This window comes from Sminthopsis crassicaudata, chromosome 1 (assembly GCF_048593235.1).
Source record: "Sminthopsis crassicaudata isolate SCR6 chromosome 1, ASM4859323v1, whole genome shotgun sequence".
Classification (NCBI taxonomy): Eukaryota; Metazoa; Chordata; class Mammalia; order Dasyuromorphia; family Dasyuridae; genus Sminthopsis; species Sminthopsis crassicaudata.
In genome coordinates, this window is record NC_133617.1 from 100495117 (window position 1) to 100514432 (window position 19316).

The following is a 19316-nucleotide window of genomic DNA, read 5'->3' on the forward strand; positions in this document are numbered from 1 at the left end:
TTTTGAACTGAGTTAAAGTGCTCTCTCTCTCTCTCTCTCTCTCTCTCTCTCTCTCTCTCTCTCTCTCTCTCTCTCTCTCTTTCTCTGTGTGTGTGTGTGTGTGTCTCCCTCTGTGTGTGTGTCTCCCTCTGTGTGTCTCTCCCTCCCTTCCCCTCTCTTTCTTCCTCTCCCTCTCCCTCTCTCTCCTTTCTCTCACTGATCTCTGTCTCTGTCTCTGTCTCTCTCTCTCTCTCTCTCTCTCTCTCTCTCTCTCTCTCTCTCTCTCTCTCTCTCTCTCTCTCTCTCTCTCTCTCTCTCTCTCTCTCTCCACCCATACTTCCCTCTTCCCAGCTAAGTAATACTGAAATAAGAAAAAAAAAAAAAAAAAAAAAAGAATGACCAGAAAACATGATAGAAATCCCAGAGAGCAAAGTAGGCTTCTGAGATCTTGTAACTTGACCTAAGGGTATGAGAACTACATACCACATATCTTTATGAGAATAATACCTCTCATTTATATAGGATTTTAGTATGAGAGTTAATGCTTCATTTTAAAGATAAGGAACCTAAACTTCATAGAATTGAGGCATCATAGAGATCACCAAGACTTCTTAACCTAAAGTTCAAAGACTGTCAAAAGATCTATGAATAAATTTAAGGAGATCTGTGAATAAGGATGGGAAATACATACATCCTTAAATTTAGCATTTCCACAAATTATTTTAAAATATTATTGTGAGGAATCTGTAAATTTAACCAGATAGCCAAAGATGTCCCAAGACACAGAAAGTTCAGGCATCTTTTATTTAGGCCAATTCCCTTCATTTCACTGATTAGAAAACTGAGTTCCTCAGTAGGTAATTTCTCTAGGATCCCACATATCAAATACCATGGATAAGATTAGAATCCAGTCTAATTCCTCTGACTTTAAGTACAGAACTTTGTCATGCTACCTGAACTCCAAAAGGGACGTAGATCACTTTTAACTCCTTAATGTTTAAGAGCTGATTATCTTTTACTTACTATTAATTTATTCTGAATTCTCTATGTAAAATACTTTCTATTTCCAACATTTTCCCCCAAATGTCATTGCTTTTGAGTTATCAGATCATTACTTTTTTTTCAGATAAATTTTCTAATCTTCACAAAAATTTTCTAACATCTGGACATATTTTGTTTCACCAAATATTCCTTGAGAGATCATCCAGACACAGTGGAAAATAACAAAAAATCTTAATGTCAGAAATTCACATTTTTTTCTTAATGGTGTGCAATGGAACCTTTGCATTCTACAGAAAATTGTCCCAGAACATTAAAATCTGATGCCAAGAATACCGTATCATTGCAGTCAGCCTGCATTATAATTCAATTACAATATCTGCTTACTTATATGTCTTAAATGAAAATTATATTTTGCCTACTGAGTTTTTAAAATATATTTCCTTGGCTTAGAATTTCCTTGTGGAAAATAATCAACTTACTGTAATATTTAGACTAAGATAAAGCCCATTATCTTCCTCCAGCGACAGGAGTCAATCCAACTAAGAATAAAATTATTTAAATCTGTTTAGCCAGATGTCTTTGTGGTTAGGAGGTCCATTCTGTGGTACCCTAGGTCAAAAGTTTATGCTCTTAAAATAATAGAAAAAGAGTCATATGAAAAATTCTCCATTTATTCAATAAATCATCTCACAACTATCAGAATGATAAAGATGACAGAATAAAGGAAAATGGCAAATATTTGGGAAGTGCACTAATATACTGTTGGTGTAGCTATGAATTTGTACAGCCAAAAGTCATAAAATTTTACATACCTTTGAACCGGAAATTCCCCATTGCCCAAAATGCTGAAAGAAAGAGGAATGGGATTCATATATAAAATATTTTTTACAGTGCTTTTTGTTGTAACAAAAACCTGAAACTAAAGGACTACCCAACAATTAAGGTATGATTGAGCAAATTATGGGATATGAATATAATTGAATATTATTGTCCTATAAGAAATGACTAGTAGAGTTTCAAAGAAACTGTTGTCTGAACTGATGATAAATGAACTGAGAAGATCCAAGAGAACAAATTATCTAATGACACTAGGAGAAACAACTTTGAAAGATTTAATAATTCTGATCAAAACAATGATTATAACTCTTATAGACTCCCAAGGAAGCATGCTACCCACTTATTGAAAGAAGGGTGATAGACTGTTTTGAATAAGACAAGTGTTAGATTTGTTTTGCTCGGCTGTGATACTTTTTTTATGAGCATTTTTCTTTGTTTTGACTCTGGCTGATTCTAAGGTACCTAGGGTGCTAGCACTGTCGCCATACAAACTGACTCCAGGCCCATTACTCTATCTATTGAGACACCTATTGTCTCTTCCTGGCATATAGTAAATATTTAATAAATGATTGTCTTCCTTCCTTTTAAACACTTGAATAATAATGTAAATTTTCCGTGTTTTACTTATGCCCATTTTGTCTAGTTCTGCCTTCTGAGGCACATAGTAAAAATATAAAACCTCTTCTACAAATCTTTCTAAGAATTAAACAAGAGTTAACAAGGCACCTGATTGGATAACATTCATTCAGTAGCCTAGTTTAATTATCTACTATGTGTCAGACATTGTGCTAAACATTCAAAACACAAAAAACCCACCCCTGCCTCCCCACCCAAAATCAGATCTTACTCTCAAGGAATTTACATTTTACTGGGGAAAACAAGATTTTCACAGACAGATAAATACAAAATATATAAAAAAAGTAAATGGAAAGTAATTTCTGTGGTGCTAGCGTTCTAGCAGTCACCAAGATAGAAAAGCCCTTGTAGACAAAGTAGAATTTGTGTTAAGTCTTGAAGGAGGCTGGAAATTCTTGAGGACAGAAGTGAGGAAGGAGTGCATTCTAGGCAAGGATGACAGATAACCTGAGCATAGGCCTGGAGAAGTATCTAGACTATCTTGTACCAAGAATAGCAAATAGGCCAGTCTGATGAGACACAGAATTGATAAGAGAGAATCTAGACAAGCCTGAAAAAAAAAAAAAAAAATTAGAATTAGATTTCAAAAGACTTGAAATGCTACCTAGATATATTTGCATTTATATTTAGGATTCAGGAGTAAAGATAGGGATAAGGGATAGAGATCTCTATCAAGGAAATTCCTAAACAGTCTTGAGTAGAACATTATGGTCAGATCTATGTTTTGGGTATCTCAATTGGGTCTCTATGAAGAATAGGATAGAAAGGAGGGACCAAAAGGAGGTTGTTGCCATAGTCTGGGTAAGAGGTGATGCAGTTTGGAGTCTGTGAGACTAGGGAGAAAGCAATAGATTCAAAAAACATTGACTTAATAAGAGTTAAACAAGAGTTAAAAACAATAAGACCTAAATAATAACAAAACAATTACTAATTTTGATTCTGGTGCCTTTTGTAGAAATAAAAAATTTTAGAAAAAGAAGTGTGTTTGAATCAGTAAATAAATGAAAAGGAATATTTTAAAAATTGTAGTTGTGGTATTCTGAACTTAAAAAAATAAACCAAGCATTTCTATACTATAGTAGAATTGGGTGGGGGAGGGGAGAGAACAGTTCACATGAAGCTGCAAATCTCTTATGTACAGCTTGCTATTCTTTTTAAATAATAAAGTTATAACTTTTTTCTTCCCCCACATTAGAAATAGCTACCATTAGACACAGATATATATGTGTATATAGATGTGTGTGTGTATATATATATATATATGTATATGTACATATATATATACACACATATATATATACATATACATATGTGTGTATAGATATGTAAAATCATTCTATCCATATTTTTATTTATCAGTTCTTTCTTTGGATGCATTTCTATAAGAATTCAGAGGGCAGAACAGAATTAATGACTGAAAGTTATGGGAAATAAATTTCAGTTCAGTATACACAATAACTTCTAAACAATTAGAGTTTTCCAAAAATAGAATAAAAAAAAAAAAAAAAGGAAGGTATTAGGCATTGGTGAATTCTCCAGCCCTGGAGATGATGCAGCAGTGACTGAATGAACACTTGTTAGGAATGTTGTTGGAGGAATTCCTCCATTGTGTTGAATTAAAGGCCAACTGTGAAATTATTTGATTCTGTGTCTCCCTTCTATTATAATACTGGAAGAGATTTTAAAATGTAATCTACTCCATCCTTTTTCTGAAAAGATTGTGATCAAATAGAATACATATAAATTACACATCTAGTGGTGTAAAAAATCCAAAGAAAGCAGTCGTGTCACCCTCCTACGTGGGTTTAACTTCAATGTCTAAGAATTTACATTATTTTCTTTCTGTGTCTGTTTCTCTGTCTATCCCTTCCTTCCCTTAACACCCACAGCTGGAATATACAGCTCGCCTGGACTTCCTCTGGCGTGTCCAGGCCAAAGAGGAGATCAATGAGATGAAAGAACTAAGGGAGCACAATGAGAACATGCTTCGCAACATTTTGCCAAGTCACGTTGCTCGACATTTCTTAGAAAAGGACCGAGATAATGAAGTGAGTGCTTCCATATCTGAGAGGGATAGTGGTAAAGTTCAACCTATACTTGCATATTAATACCACCCAGACAGAAAATTAATGTTGGTCTAAAAGAAAACAGAATGTGGGCAGGTGGAAGTTGAAACTGTTCCTATCTCATAGATTTTAGCCAGTCATGAATTATTCCTGTTCTATAAAATGTAAATTTCTTCAGGGTAGGAGTTTTTGTTTTTTCTAGTGGATAAAACTTTGATCTTGAAGTAAAAAAGGCTTGAGTTTAAATCCTTGCACCAGATACTGACTAGTCAGGCACCCTGGGCAACTTAAGCTCTTAGTCTCAGTTTCCTTATATGAAAAATGGAAATAGCAATAAGACCAATAATGATAATAACAAATATCTGATTGATAGGACTGTTCTAAGGATGAAATGAGATATAATATGGGAAATACTTTGTAAATCTTAAAACACTAACTAAATGTCATTGTTGTTTATTAAACCCTGGTATCCTAGTTCTCACTGCCAGTTGTATTATATTAATTTTATTCCTCCAAAGATTCTCAAATACTACTAAAGGGATACAGAGTGTCTAGGTTCTCTGAAAATGACTCTAGACTCCATTGATAGTATATTTCAAATATGGGAAGGCTCTCTGTAACTTAGTTCAATCTAACCAGTAAATGTCTTCTGGCTTTTACAAAGAATATATACTTTAAAATGTATAACAATAAATATATAAACAGTCGATATCAGTTCCCATAGAAAAGTCTTACATATATATTCAAAATTCATGCTGGGCTTGAGTCCCAAGTTGCCTGGCTTTTCAGGGCTTCCCTTCAGCACTGATCAATGCAGTATCCCATCTGTAATCATGGCTCAGAGGATCACCGTGGCTCAAACTCCCAGGACAGGTGAGAACTGCTGCCTATACTTGAAACAAAAGCAGAAAAACATCACACAACTCCAGACCCATTTATTTGAGCCAGAGAAGAAAAGACATAGGGAAAAAGTCTTCATTCAGTTCATCATACCTACCATGGGGTTCAACTAAGATGTTTACCCTTTTGATAACATCAAGAAAGCATGTGCAAGAAAGTAAGTCTGACAGATCAGTTGGTTGTTGTCCTTCCTTCTTGAAGAGGCCAAAATGAATCACTATGTTATAATTGAGTTACAACGTGTCTGACTGTGGAGTCACAGTTCGGAGTGTTCTGCCACAGGTCGGACACAAATAATGCCTGTGAACATTTGGGGTGGACTCCCTAATTTTACACATCTCACATTTCTTCATTTTGCTCATAGAGCCCAGCACCTTTTCTGATGAGGGAATGCCATGCTGGGTGGTCCGGTGCTAATGTCTCCCATGTCATACAATCAATTCTGAAGTTCTCAAGAGAGACCTTGACACTGTCCTTGTATCACTTTCTGATCACCTTGTGAGTGCTTACCCTCTGTGAATTTTCTATAAAATAGTCTTTTTGGCAAGCTTACCTTTGGCATTTGATCAATGTGGCCAGCCAATGGAGCTAAGCTCTCTGCACTAGAATTGGAGTGTTTGTCAGTTTAGTTCTAGGAAGGACCTCAGATCTGCTATCTTATCCTGCCAAGTGATCATCAGAATCTTCCTTAGACAATTCCAATGGAAGTGACTCAGTTTCTTGGCATGGCACTAGTACACTAAACACACTGATGGTAAATTCTTTAACTTGAAAAGGCTACAGGCCAAAACTAAAGTGGAGGAGTGTTGGTGCATGATCTTTTGTTGGCAAATGATTATGCACTCAATGCAGCTGCCAAAGCTGAGATGCAACAAAGTATGGATCAATTTTCTGATGCTTTTGGTAATTTTGATCTAATTAATACCAAGAAAACACAAGTTCTCCATCAACCAGCACCAAACTATCCATATATGGAATCATCAATTACAGTAAATAGAGAAGTTTTGAATGCTGTGGATAAATTCACTTATTTTGTCACTATACTTTCCAGGGATGTCTGCATTGATAATAACATTGACACACACATTGTCAGAACCAGTTCAGTGTTGTGCAGGCTCTGAGTGAAATTGTGGGAGAGGAAAGGCATTAGATTGATTACCAAACTGAATGTCTACAGAGCCATTGTACTGACCTTATTGTGGTATGCCTGTGAAACCTGGACAGTATACTAGTACCATGCCAGGAAACTGAAATTTAATCACTCAATGTGTCCACTTTTAACGACACAGTCTGTTCTAGCTACACAGCCCATCCAAAAAAGGCTGCTCTTACCTATAATGGGTAAGCATAAAAAAGCAAGGTTTTCAGATACCACAGATAGTAGGTAATCAAGGCAATATGCCAAGTTATAATACAAGTTCCTTTAGAATTATTATTACCATTATACTCAGTACTAGTGCTTTGAATGTTATAGTTTTTTTTTTTGGTTTTTAGCAAATTTGATGTATTTTTGGTTTTGTTTTGGTGGAAAGATAAGGTATTTTATTAGCATATGGAGTTTATTGGGGAACTGAGTGGCTTATTGACTTGCCTGAGGCTACACAACATACAAGACTTAAATCCAGGTCTCCTGAACTCCAAGGCCAGATCTTTATCCCTTCTGCATCAAATACAATATCCAAATAGAAACTGGAAAGTTTTCCCAGGTAGAGATGGTACCTAGATTGAGTCTTGAAATTAGACAAGGATTTCACTGAACACAGATAAGGAGGGTAGACATTCTAGAAGTATCAGATGATGACATGACAGAAGAGTTCTGGACCCGGAATCAAGAAGATCTCAGTTGAAATCCAGTTAGGTGCTTACAAGCTATATGAACCTGAACAAATAGTGACCTACCTCTATTTGTCTTGTTTCTTCACCTATTAAATGAAGATAATAATAGTACCTAATATGTAGAATTGTTGTTATGAGGAACAAATGAAAGAAAATTTGCAAAAGTACATAACATGCCTGATACATAGTAGACACCAAATAAATGCCTATTCCCTTCCTTATCTTCCCCTTCAGAGAAGGATGATCTGGATGAAAGTGCAAAGGAAAAAGAATGTAGAATGAAATGAGACAATAATAGTCTGGTTTGTTTGAAACATAGAGTATATAAAGAAAAATTCAATAAGATATCCTGGAATGGTAGGTTAGAGGCAGATTAGAGACTTTCATAAATTCCATAACAAAGAGTTTGTACTTTATCCTGTGAGCAATCAGAATTGGAACCAGAAAGTGAAATGGATAGATCTGAGCATTATGAAGATAATCTTAGTAGCTTTGTGAAGAATGAATTGGAGCAAAAGATGCTGGGGACAGGGAAATCATTTAGAAGGTTACTACAATAATATGAGTTGAAGGATAAAGGAATCCTGAGCTAGGATGGTGGCAGTGGGAATCAAGAATTAGAAATAAATAACAGAGACATTTTCAAGGTAGCATCCATAGAACTTGGTAACTATTCATATGTTTGTGATATGGAAAAAGAAGGACTCAAAGATTAGGGTGTTAATAAAATGGGGATAATAATACCTGACCCTAACCCTAACCCTAACCCTCAAAGAGGTATTTAAGAATCTATTTCTTCATTCATTTCTTTATACAACAAACCCTTATGGAATCCTATTCTGTACCAAGTTCTCTGCTAGGCACTAGGATTGTAAAGTCAAAAATGGAATAGTCTCTGACCTTTTGAGAGAAACCTTGGAGATAGAATCAACAGGATTTGGCAACTAATTGGATGTTGGGGGGAGGGGAAGTAGAGGGAAAAAACTCTAACTATGAATGACTGGAAAAGTGTCTGTATCCTCCACAGAAAAGGGAAAGTTGGAAAAGGGGCTGAATTTGTGGAGGAAAATAAAATAATGTATTACCATTTTGAAAACTATGGCATAAATAAATAAACAAGATTATGCAAGATATTTTTCAGCCATAGTTTTTAATTACTTTTTTCTTTTAATTTTTTATTTTACTTACACATCAGGAAAAAAAAAATTTCTGCATTCACAGCAAATCACACACAAAAAAAGGATTATATATGTGACCTTGAATCCAAATTTCTTCCTCCTTGTTTTTATAAGCATATAATAATACATCCTAAACATTTCTTTCAGAATTGTCCTGCTTATCTTTGCTTCCGTCAAAATTTCCCTGTTTTTCTCTGCCCTTTTAAAAATGTTTCAGTGGTCTTCTTTTTCTTCCTTTCTTTGTTCATCTATAAAATAAATCAGGGAAAGAAATGGTAAAGCACTCCCAGTATCTTTGCCTAGAAAATCCCAAACAGGTTCACAAAGAATCAGAAATAACTGAATAAGCTTTTTCTTTATTGTCTATATGATATGGGGTTTTTCCTTTTAACATTATTGTAGATGTCCTCTGGTTCTAATAGCTTTAGGCAATTATCATTTTGTTCTTTCTTAACATAAAAAGTCCAAATTTCTTTTCTTATCATAGTTTTTGAATTGTCCAATTAGTCTTAAATTTTCTTTCCCTCATCCTTTTTCCAGTCTGATGTGTTTGATGTCAGATATCTTACATTTTCCTCTATTTTTTGACCTTGTGATTTTTTTCCTAATAGTTCATGCTATCTCCATTTTATCTATTCTAATTTCCAAGGAGTGCATTACTTGGATAAGATTTACCACTTTCTCTTATAAACTGCCTATTCTCCTTCCAATGCTTTCCTTCAGAAAATTTATTATTTTTTTTTAATCTCTTGCTTTATTTCTTCTAGATATTCCTATAATTCTTGTAGAAAATCTTTTTTTTTTCCTTTTTCTCTGATTTACCACTTGAAGTAGTTGCAAAGTCACACTTCCTTTCTTTGAAGAATTTGCAAAAATTTTTGATACTGACAATGTGTTGTTTTTGTTTGTTTGTTTGTTTGTTTGTTTTTAGTAATAGTAATAGTAGTACTATTTTCTCAACTCTTTAGTTTTAATTCCTGATTTGGAGTTTTTGCTAGGACTAAGCTCCACTCGCCCCACCCCTAATGCATCCTCCCACTGCACTATTGGTCCTGCTTAATTTTATCCTCCCTACTTTGAGTTCTTTGACTGATCTCCTATCTCAAAGAGTCAGCTTTTCCCCCTATTCCCCCACCTAAATCTTTGAGGTTCAGATTACTGAATCTTCAGGCAATACTATGGCTTCTTGGGATAGAAGACTCTTAGAGCACTCTCCATCTGAGCTCTAAAACTCAATAAAAATAAAGCCATGCTTCTCTATTATATACTGCACCTATAATGGTAGTACCCTCAGTAGTTCATACTGCTCTTCAAGAACCCCTGTTGTATGCTTTCAAGCACTCTGAGACTTTCTCACAAGCAGTTTTGCTCTTTCAAAGCTGTGAAATTGGGCAAAAATACAAGGATAAAATGCACTCATATTCTTTTGTGGACTTCTCTAGTAGCTTTGGGAATCTGTAGACTTGCTTGCTTGTAGAGGTATTGGCTTCCCTTTTTAATTGCTTTTGGACTACTGCTTAACTTTTTGGACAATCCCATGTTGGGGAGAGAAATTAACTTATGGTGGTTACTCATTGGACTTCTTGACCATTGTGTAATCTGATATGAATTTCAGGTTTTCGCTAGAGTTAGTTTGGGTAAACTGGGCAGTCTGTCTCCCTTCAGGCAGCCATCTCAGCTGGAAATTATAAACATTTCAGACAAAGCTTATGGCATTTCAAGCTCAAAAGGAATATTTGAAGTCATCTAGTCCAACCCTTTAATTTTATGGATGAGAAAATTGAGGCTGACAAAGAAGAAGTAACTTGTCTAAAGTCATAAATGTATTTAGTGGCAGAGACAGGACCAGAATGCAGAGCCCCTATTCCTAAGGAGGGTTTGCTTTTTTTTTTTTTTTTTTTTCACAGCACCTTTAATGAAAGATAGGATGATGCTTAGGTGTGTGTGGTGGGGGGGATGAGAGAGAGAATGAGAGAGAGAAACATAGAGACAGAATGAAAGAGACAGAGACACAGAGACAGAGACAGACAGAGAGACAGGCAGGCAGGCACAGAAAGAGAGAGACAGAGACTGAGAATGAAATAGGCAGAGAGAGAGAGAGAAACAGATAGACACAGAGAGAAAGACAGAAACAGATTGAGAAAGATAGAAAGAGAAATATAAACAGAACCAGAGAGACAGAGATAGGGAGAGACAGAATATAAGACAGAGAAAGAAACAGAAAGACAAAGAAAGGATAGAAATAGAGAAACAGACAGAATAGAGAGGAAGAGTGACTATTTCTTTTCAGTCTAAGAAGTGACAACATCTGTTCTCAGAAAGTGAAATGGGGAGTTAGCAAGGGGTGCCAGAGGGAGTGAATGGAGAAATTAGGCAGCTTCCTGACTGGGGTTGACATCTTCATCACATGGTTATTTTGTGGAAGTTTCAGTGTCAAATGCAGTCATATTCAAATATGCAATATAAAAAGTATGTCCCAGAACCAATTGCAAATTATTTTTGGATCACAAGTTTCAAATTATCTCTCTAAAATTCTACTTCCTTTTCCTGCAATAGTAAAATTGAGCTTCATGCCTACAGTTATTCAACTCTGAAAGTCTGTCTCCATGAATTTTCATTGACTATTCCTAGAGTGCTCACACTGTTCATTTCTGCCCCCTGGTCTTCCTAGAATCCTTCAAGTCCCGCATAAAAATCTATCTTCTTCAACCTCTTTAATACTTTAATACTTGGAAATCGCTTTTATGTTATCCTCTACCTTGTTATATGTGCTTGTTTTTTTGTATTGTTTCCTCCATTACAGTATGAGTTTCTTTAGGGTTGGGACTATTTTCTCTTTTTTTCCCCAATAATCAGCAGAGTGCCTTACACAGCATGCTTTTAATAAAGGCTTGCTGACTTCATTACCATTCATCTTATTCTCAGGAAACTGTATACTGACTAGATTGGCTGGTACCAAAGGAGGGTACCATAGGGAGTAGGGGAGAAAGGCAGGGAACATGCTGTGCCTTATTTGGAAATCTCCTCCTCTCTTTCCCATTTATTAGGTTCTGTAGGATGCTATTTCACCTCATAGACCTTGTCCCTAATGAATGGCATGTTGGAGTTCCCATCAGCTTAATTTAACAAATATGTAATAAAAAATCTTCCATTTTCAGAGCACCCTGCTATGTTCCAAATGAAATTAACATTTTAAATGAGATCCAGTTCCTATTCTAGTATAAGGGAATGAGTGCTGATTTTGCACTGGATTTCAGTCCATTCTGGCCCCTTATTTCCAAAATGACCTTGAGCAAAACACTTAATTTCACTGACACTTGGTTTTCTCATCTCTAAAATGGAGAATTAGATTAGAAAGCCCCTAAGGTCCTTCCAAATCTATGATACAATGAATATAAATATGTCAGGGGAGGATATGATACTTTGCATTAAATAGGACTTTATATTTGCTGATAGTCCTGGGAGGGGGAATGATGCAAGGCTGAGGAAAGCTGAGTGACAGATATAGGAGAGAAGCCAATATTTCTAGACATTGGTTTAATACCAGAAGTGTTTTATAAGTGGCCAAGGCCTTCTCTTGACAGCCCACTTATTCTCTCTCCTAGGTTTCTCTATCCTGGTTTCTATTTAGCTATCTGTCTATAGGACTATATTTCTCATCTTCAGAGAGAGGATACTTGAAAAGCATATATTCTAGGAATCTGGATCTTCATAATTAGGAAGAGTATGGTGTGCATACATGTGTGTATGCATGTATGAAGATGGCAAGATGGATAGCACAGCACTTCCATGACCAGAACTCCTATTTTAGATCTAAAAAAATTTTTTTTAGATTTTTAGTCACAATACTGCCCATTTACTCAAACCCTCATTCTAGTTTCACATTTCCCTTGCTTGCTGCTGCTGCTGTAAATCATATAAACCCTAGAATAGTGGGTTAGAAGATTTGTGGCTGCAGTTCTTCAGCATTTGCAAGACTATGCTTATAGCTCTTTGCTTTCCAGCAAGGGCATTTTCTACAGGGATTATACCTGGAGGAGATTTATGAATGAACCAGTAGCAGCAGCAGCTGGCGGACTTTGGAATAATCCTATGATTTAGAGCTGGCCACCAGGCTCATTCCCTTGCTCTCCAAAAATGATTCGCTAAGCATGTACCCTAATCATCCCCTGGCAGATTTGTTTTCTTCTCTCTTGCTAACATGCTTGGGCTGCCAGAGGCTCTGACATGGGCTGGGTCAGCCATTTTCTCCAGCTGCTTCCCTCTCATAATATTAGGCTTAAAAGCTGCTTGTCTTCTGGCCACAGAGTGAATGCTATAGTTTATGTGACAATTTACTGTGTGATACTATCATGGATCCCTAACCTAGTTCAGGGACTACCTGAGGAGACTAAAAGTATTCTATTTGATCCTTGTCCTTCCATAAAAGCATCATGGTAGAGTGAATACCTTCACCTTGGAGCCAGGAAGACCTGGCTTTGTCCTATACTAATTATAGGAAACCTGGGTAAGTCACTTAATTTCCCTTTACTTCAGGCAACTCTTAAGGATTTTAATTTGAGAACAGAGCCAACCAATGTTGATAGAGCCAGTTTTCTCATCTGGGTTTTCCTTTATTAGTAAAAGCATAAGTCTGGTCCCTATGTTCTAACCCAGTTTAGTTCCTCAATCCCTCTACACTGGATCTCCTCTATCAGAACTTGGTGCTTGGCCTGCCCAGCACCACCTGTATCCCATTTTAAATATTCACAATCCATAGATGGGAGGCTTTCCATGGATTCTACAAGTCTTTGGCATCTTTTACTTTTTTCATCCATATCTGTTTTTCAGCATATTTTCCACTGTCTTCCCTTAAGCCCTCTTTGCTTTGAAATCACTGAGTATCAATCTAATTTGGAGGGTCTTATCAAGTCCTTCATAAAATTTCTCTAGCTCCTCATCTTCTGCAAAAGATGTTAACCCCAAAGTTACAGTGATCTTCCTGGTAGTCTTCATTGCAATGTTTCTCTTGAATCCTAAGAACAATAACTAGATACTCCATGAAATGATGCTTCTTGTTGTCTTTGGATAAGCACAAACACAAACTCCATTGATTTCTTTATTTCCATCTCCAGTAAGAGCCTATGGGCCATCCTCTCATTTAGATACAACTTCTCTTCTAGCTCCATTTATTCCAAGAATGTAAAATTTGCTGTGATTCAGTTCTTAAAATAATATGCTTACTCGTTGGTCATTAGAGAAAGATCTCTCAACCAGAATATCAACAGTTAGGGTAATGTTTAGAAATGGTCTAAAAACTATGATTCCTGGGATCACTGCAGAAGTAGAATGGAGTTCTGACTACCATCATTTGTATTCTTTCATGGGTTGCCATAGTCTAAAAATGTGTCGTATAGTGGCCAAGCTTTTGAAAATAAGACTCTCTTAGAAGTAGTCTGGGATTCCCAAAATAGCTACTGTCTTCTCACTTCTCATTATATTTAATGCCTTCCCAACCAGGTAGAATGTTCAAACTTCATTTTCACCAACATGGTTTTCTAGACACCAGTGTCCTTTCCATGTCAGTAAGAGCCTTCAGAGGAGGTCTTCTGTAGAAAATATTAATAATAATATCATTAACCATGATTAAATAAAAGCCAAGATTTGCTCAGAAACACAAAATCTTTTTCTGAAAAGCAAATTATACTAGAAACCTTATTGATCTCATAATCTATCCAATCTTTAAATTAATTACTAGAGTTACATATAGTAATGCATGTCAAATCAACTGGTAAATCATAAACATATGGTGTCTTATCTCCTACCCTCTTAAATATCTTTTAAACTTGAAAAGGGACTCAATTTCGTCTGAACATATGATTTATTTATCACTTTCTTTTTAGAAGAACAAGGTAGCCACAAGTAGTATAAGATTTGGGCTTTGGAATGATGGGACCAGTTAGAGATTTATGGCTTCTCTCACTATACAGAATAATCTGTATTTCTGTAGAGAAAATGTAACTTTCATTAAAAAAAAAAAAAAGAGAGAGGTATCCAATTCACACCTGAGATCCCCTTTGATCTCAATATCCCCCTAAGATGTTCTTAATTAAACCATAATGCACATGTTATGGGCTGCATCCTAGGGCTTAATGCTGGCCTGGATGACACTGATCACTCAAGATCAGTGTAAAAAAAAAAAAAAAACTCAGCTAGCCATTAACTCCCAGGAAATTCCCTGCACCAAGGTTATGATTGCTACTGAGAGCTTAAAACAAAGATAAAAAAAAAAAAAAACAGCAACAACAACACAGAACTATGTATTTGTCTTGTGTGGGCGATGGAGCCAAAATTGTCTTGGACAGGATGTTTCCACAGAACCAATGCTCTGTCCCCTTTTTTTGTCTGTCGAATCATCTGTCAGCATCCCCCATCCCCCCACACACACAGCTTTAACTTGTAATCCTTATTAACTAATAATAACTAGTTATCAAGTAGATACAGGACAGGCTGGGCCAACCTTGTCATCCCCCCACATTTTATTTCAGTGGAAATAGATATATCTGAGTATCCCCAAAATATTCCCACCCTTTTAATGCCTAGGATTCTCCAGCTGAACCCTAAGGCTTTTGTCTCTATTTCAAACAATAAGTCATGCTTCAAGCTGTTCTTAGTCATTTATACTTCAGTGTGAATGAGGAATTTGAGAGAATGATTTGATGGAGCAAGCAGTATGATGGAGCAAGCAGTATGATGGAGCAAGCAGTATGATGAAATCAATAGTGTTGGATCCAGAAAGACCTCAATTTAACTCTTGCCTTTAGATGCTGGCTAACTCTGTATAAGACATTTACTCTTGCTTTTTCCTCATTGTAAGATGAAGATAACTTCTCAGATCTACCTCCCAGAGTTGTTGTGAGGAAAAAATAAAATGCTGCTTATAAACTTTAAAATACTGTATAATTTTCAGCTCTTATGTTATGACCCAAAGGGTTAACTGCAATGATAAGAGAACAATTAATACTATTTCAGTGCAGGAAATGGGTCCAAGTATAAAGGAACTACAAAAGCTGACAATATACTTTTTTTTTTTTTAATTTAGAGTTCTTCTGAAGAAAGGCAAAAATATTTCCTGTCCTTAAGGAACTCACATTCTAATACATACAGAAAAAATTGAAGATTATTTCAGAGGGAAGGCACTGCCATCATGGGAAACAGGGGAATAGGGTTCACTACTTAGGTTTTGGACAGAGAGACTTGAAAAGATAGTATTTGAGCTGAATTTTGAGAGTGGTCAGGTAAACTAGAATTCCAGTCATGAGATACAGTGAAAAGACATAGAGTCATATGATAAGGTGTTCTGTATGAATAACAGAAAGAAAACCATTAACATTGGAATCAAAGAAGACATAGCAGAGAGTAAAGCATAATAGTATTGAATAAGTTGGAAAGAGACAAGTCATTACAAAATTTAAGGGGATAATATAAGACTTTTTATTTAACCCTGTAAGTATGAAAACAGGTAGGAAGATAGCATATGTCAGAAAGAATATTGAGTCTCTTCCAAAACCTTCACTTTTAATAGTTCTTTAAATAGAAATTTAGGAAAAACCTTTACAGTAAAATTGTTTTTTTTTTTTTATTTTAATGCTTGATTCTAGTGGTATTAAACAACATAAAAGTGGATGTGTATTGTATGAGCCTGCATGTAGAAATTTTAATAGCATTGCAAAAAGTTTACTTAGCAAAAAAGGATGTAATTATTTTTCTATCAATAAGTATTCAATAATTGGGAACAATATTGAATATGATGGCTCAACTTGTAAGGTATTTCACAACAATTTTCATTTTACCTTGTGCTTGCTTATATAAACCATTAGGTGATTTTTAATTTTTTTTTTTTGCTTGATCACTTTTACTTTCAAAATTCAAAAGTTTTGTTTTCAGATTCACAATACTTGCTTTGTAAATACTTTGTAATTGTAATCGCTGTGGAACTTTTAATTTAAATAATTGGTAATTGTTGCTTATACATTTATTATGGTCATATTTGGGATTTGAAAAATAAACTAGATCCATAAGTGTTTCTTTCATTATCGGTTTTGATCATTAACTTCTTTTTTCTGTATCCCAACTTTTCATATGTTATTCAATTATGCATAATAGATAATTGTGCAATAAATATTTATAGTTTTTCATTTTGTTTTTTAACCAAGTAAGTATAAATAGACAAGTCAAATATGGCTTAATGAATACATTACTGGCCGTGGAGTCAGGAAAATCTAGATTTAAATTCCACCTCTGATTATTGTTACCTGTGTGACTGTGAAAATAACTTGGCTTCTAAGAGGGTTAAGTAATTGTTTAGGACCTATCTACTCCATCTGCAACAGTGGAAACAATTTCTACACTAAGATTCCAAACAGTGACAAAGTAACATATCCTTTGAGTATTTGCATATAAAAAATGCTGATTTTTTAAAAATATAAATTAATTCAGGCCAACAAACATGTGATTATGTTTCACACATTTGAGAACTAATTTAGTTATTGATTCTAGACCCATAACAATTTTTGACCTTGGGTTTCATTCCAACTATTCTTCAGCAGTCCTAGATGCTGCCAATCTTACAATTGACTTAAAGAGCAAAATGATGGATGTGGGTTTTGTTATATGTTCTTGTCCTTCGTTATAACCTATTTTTTCCCTATACAATCTCACCTCTCCCAGTTTAACCCACATTTCACAGGGCTCATTTTAAAGATGCTAGATGTCCCAGTTTGCTGGGTCCTTTCCATATTTATTTTAGGGAGATGGCATAAATACAACTATATTTTAAAGTAGTTCCCTGTAGCATATTTCTCACTTTTCTCCATTATCCTTTCCATCTAGGAGTTGTATTCCCAATCCTATGATGCTGTTGGTGTGATGTTTGCCTCCATCCCTGGATTTGCTGATTTTTATTCTCAGACAGAAATGAATAACCAAGGAGTGGAATGTCTGCGCTTGCTGAATGAAATCATTGCTGACTTTGATGAGGTAAATCCCAGGATGCCAGCTTTTATTGTGAAATACTAGGGCCAGCAGGGCTTAATGTGAATAGAATAATCAGTTAGGCAGGTTCTTCCATGATATGGGACTCTAATGGTCCATGAAACATAGTATGCACATTGCATACTGTTAAAAAATATATGCACAAATACATTGTTCCTCTCATGATCAAACCAGAGAAAGTAATACATAATTATATAGAGAACAAATTTATCTGGCCAATTACAAGAGAAAATCCATTATCTCAAACCACGACAGTAAGTACACAGGAACCTTCCCAGTCATCCATTCCATCAAACTCTAGATACTCTACCCAACTGCCCACAATTACACAATTGCACTCCACCCAGGATATTCTTTACTCCCCATTCCAACCTGATTTCCAGATATATACAATGACACTATAACACTGGCTATATTTTCATTCATGCCCCACCTCCATCTCACTGCTCATAGTTTACGGGCTGGAATTTTTTTTTCGTTCTCATTGGCACTTCTAGGTTCTCACAACAACCTTCATTCTATAAACCCTCCTTTGAGAGATTTAAATGTTTTTTTTTTTTTAATCACCCACTCTTCTTGATCGCTCCATAGATTTTGGCATTGTTGGTCACCCTCTTGTCTTTGATACTCATTTCTCTTTAACTTTTAAATGCTTCATGTAAATGACTAAACTCATTGTCATTCTCCTCAAAACTTCTCTTCGTCTAAACTCCTTTATTACTATAAAGGATATTACCATCTTTCCAGTAATCCAGGCTGGCAGCCTAGGTCCCATTCTTAATTCACCACCCTCCTTCCCCAAGTATCTATGTGTCTCTGTCTGTCCTGTTTATTTCTCTCTCTCTCTCTCTCTCTCTCTCTCTCTCTCTCTCTCTCTCTCTCTGTCTCTGTCTCTGTCTCTCTCTCTCTCTCTCTCTCTCTCTCTCTCTCTCTCTCTCTCTCTCTCCCTCTCTCTCTCTCTCTCTCTCTCTCTCTCTCTCTCTCTCTCTCTCTCTTTCTCTCTCTCTCTCTCTCCCTCTCTCTCCCTCTCTCTCTCTCTCTCTCTCTCTCTATTTCTCTCTCTATTTCTCTCTCTCCCTCTCTTTCTCTCTTTCTCTCTCTCTCTCCCCCCCTCTCTCTCTCTCTCTCTCTCTCTCTCCCCTCCCCTCTCTCTCTCTCTCTCTCTCTCTTTCTCTTTCTCTTTCTCTCTCTCTCTATTTCTCTCTCCCCCCCCTCTCTCTCTCTCTCTCTTTCTCTCTCTATTTCTCTCTCTATTTCTCTCTCTCCCTCTCTTTCTCTCTTTCTCTCTCTCTCTCTCATTTCCTCTTTCTTTTTTCTCCTTCACTCTGTCTCTTTCATTTTTCATATTTGCCAAGTTGTCTGTCATTTCTATTTTTGTAAAATCTTCCTTAAGACTGCTGTCACCCTGATGCAAACTCATCACCTCACACTTGGGCTATAGCAATAACCTTTTGGATGACTCAAAGCACTTCCCAGTTCAATTTGTTTTCCATTCAGCTGTCAAACTGATTTTCCTAAAGCACAGTTCTAATCATGTCAGCTCTTGTCCATCCTTACCCAGTCAATAAACTTCCATGGCTCTCTTCTACCTCCAGGATCAAATATAACAGCTTCTGTTTAGTTTTTATAGCACTTTGTAACTCTCCCCTTTCTGTCTTTCTAAGTTTTTTATACCTTTCTCTTCTCTATATCTCTGATACAGTCACTCTGATATTTTTGCTGTTACTCACCTAAGATATTCCATTTCCTAAGCTTAGGCAGTTTCACTGCCTATCTCCCATTACTGGAACTTCCTCCCTCCTCATCTCTGCTTTGGCTTCCCTAGCTTCTTCAAGTATCAGGTAAAGTC

General features: G+C 36.0%; 1 protein-coding gene and 1 long non-coding RNA gene across 3 annotated transcripts in view; one reads left to right on the top strand and one right to left on the bottom strand.

Moving 5' to 3' along the window:
- The window catches only part of ADCY8 (adenylate cyclase 8), a 411706-nt gene that overhangs the window by 359650 nt on the left and 32740 nt on the right, over positions 1–19316 (top strand). For both annotated transcript variants that reach the window (XM_074265464.1, XM_074265467.1), the window contains 2 exons: positions 4344–4502; positions 17306–17452. In XM_074265464.1, the coding sequence (XP_074121565.1) occupies positions 4344–4502; positions 17306–17452 (306 nt within the window). The remainder of the gene's footprint in view (positions 1–4343; positions 4503–17305; positions 17453–19316) is intronic.
- LOC141541337 (uncharacterized) overlaps positions 13027–19316 on the bottom strand; it is a 77315-nt gene continuing 71025 nt past the window's right edge. The window contains exon 2 of the long non-coding RNA XR_012481757.1: positions 13027–14022. This is a non-coding gene — a long non-coding RNA (uncharacterized LOC141541337). The remainder of the gene's footprint in view (positions 14023–19316) is intronic.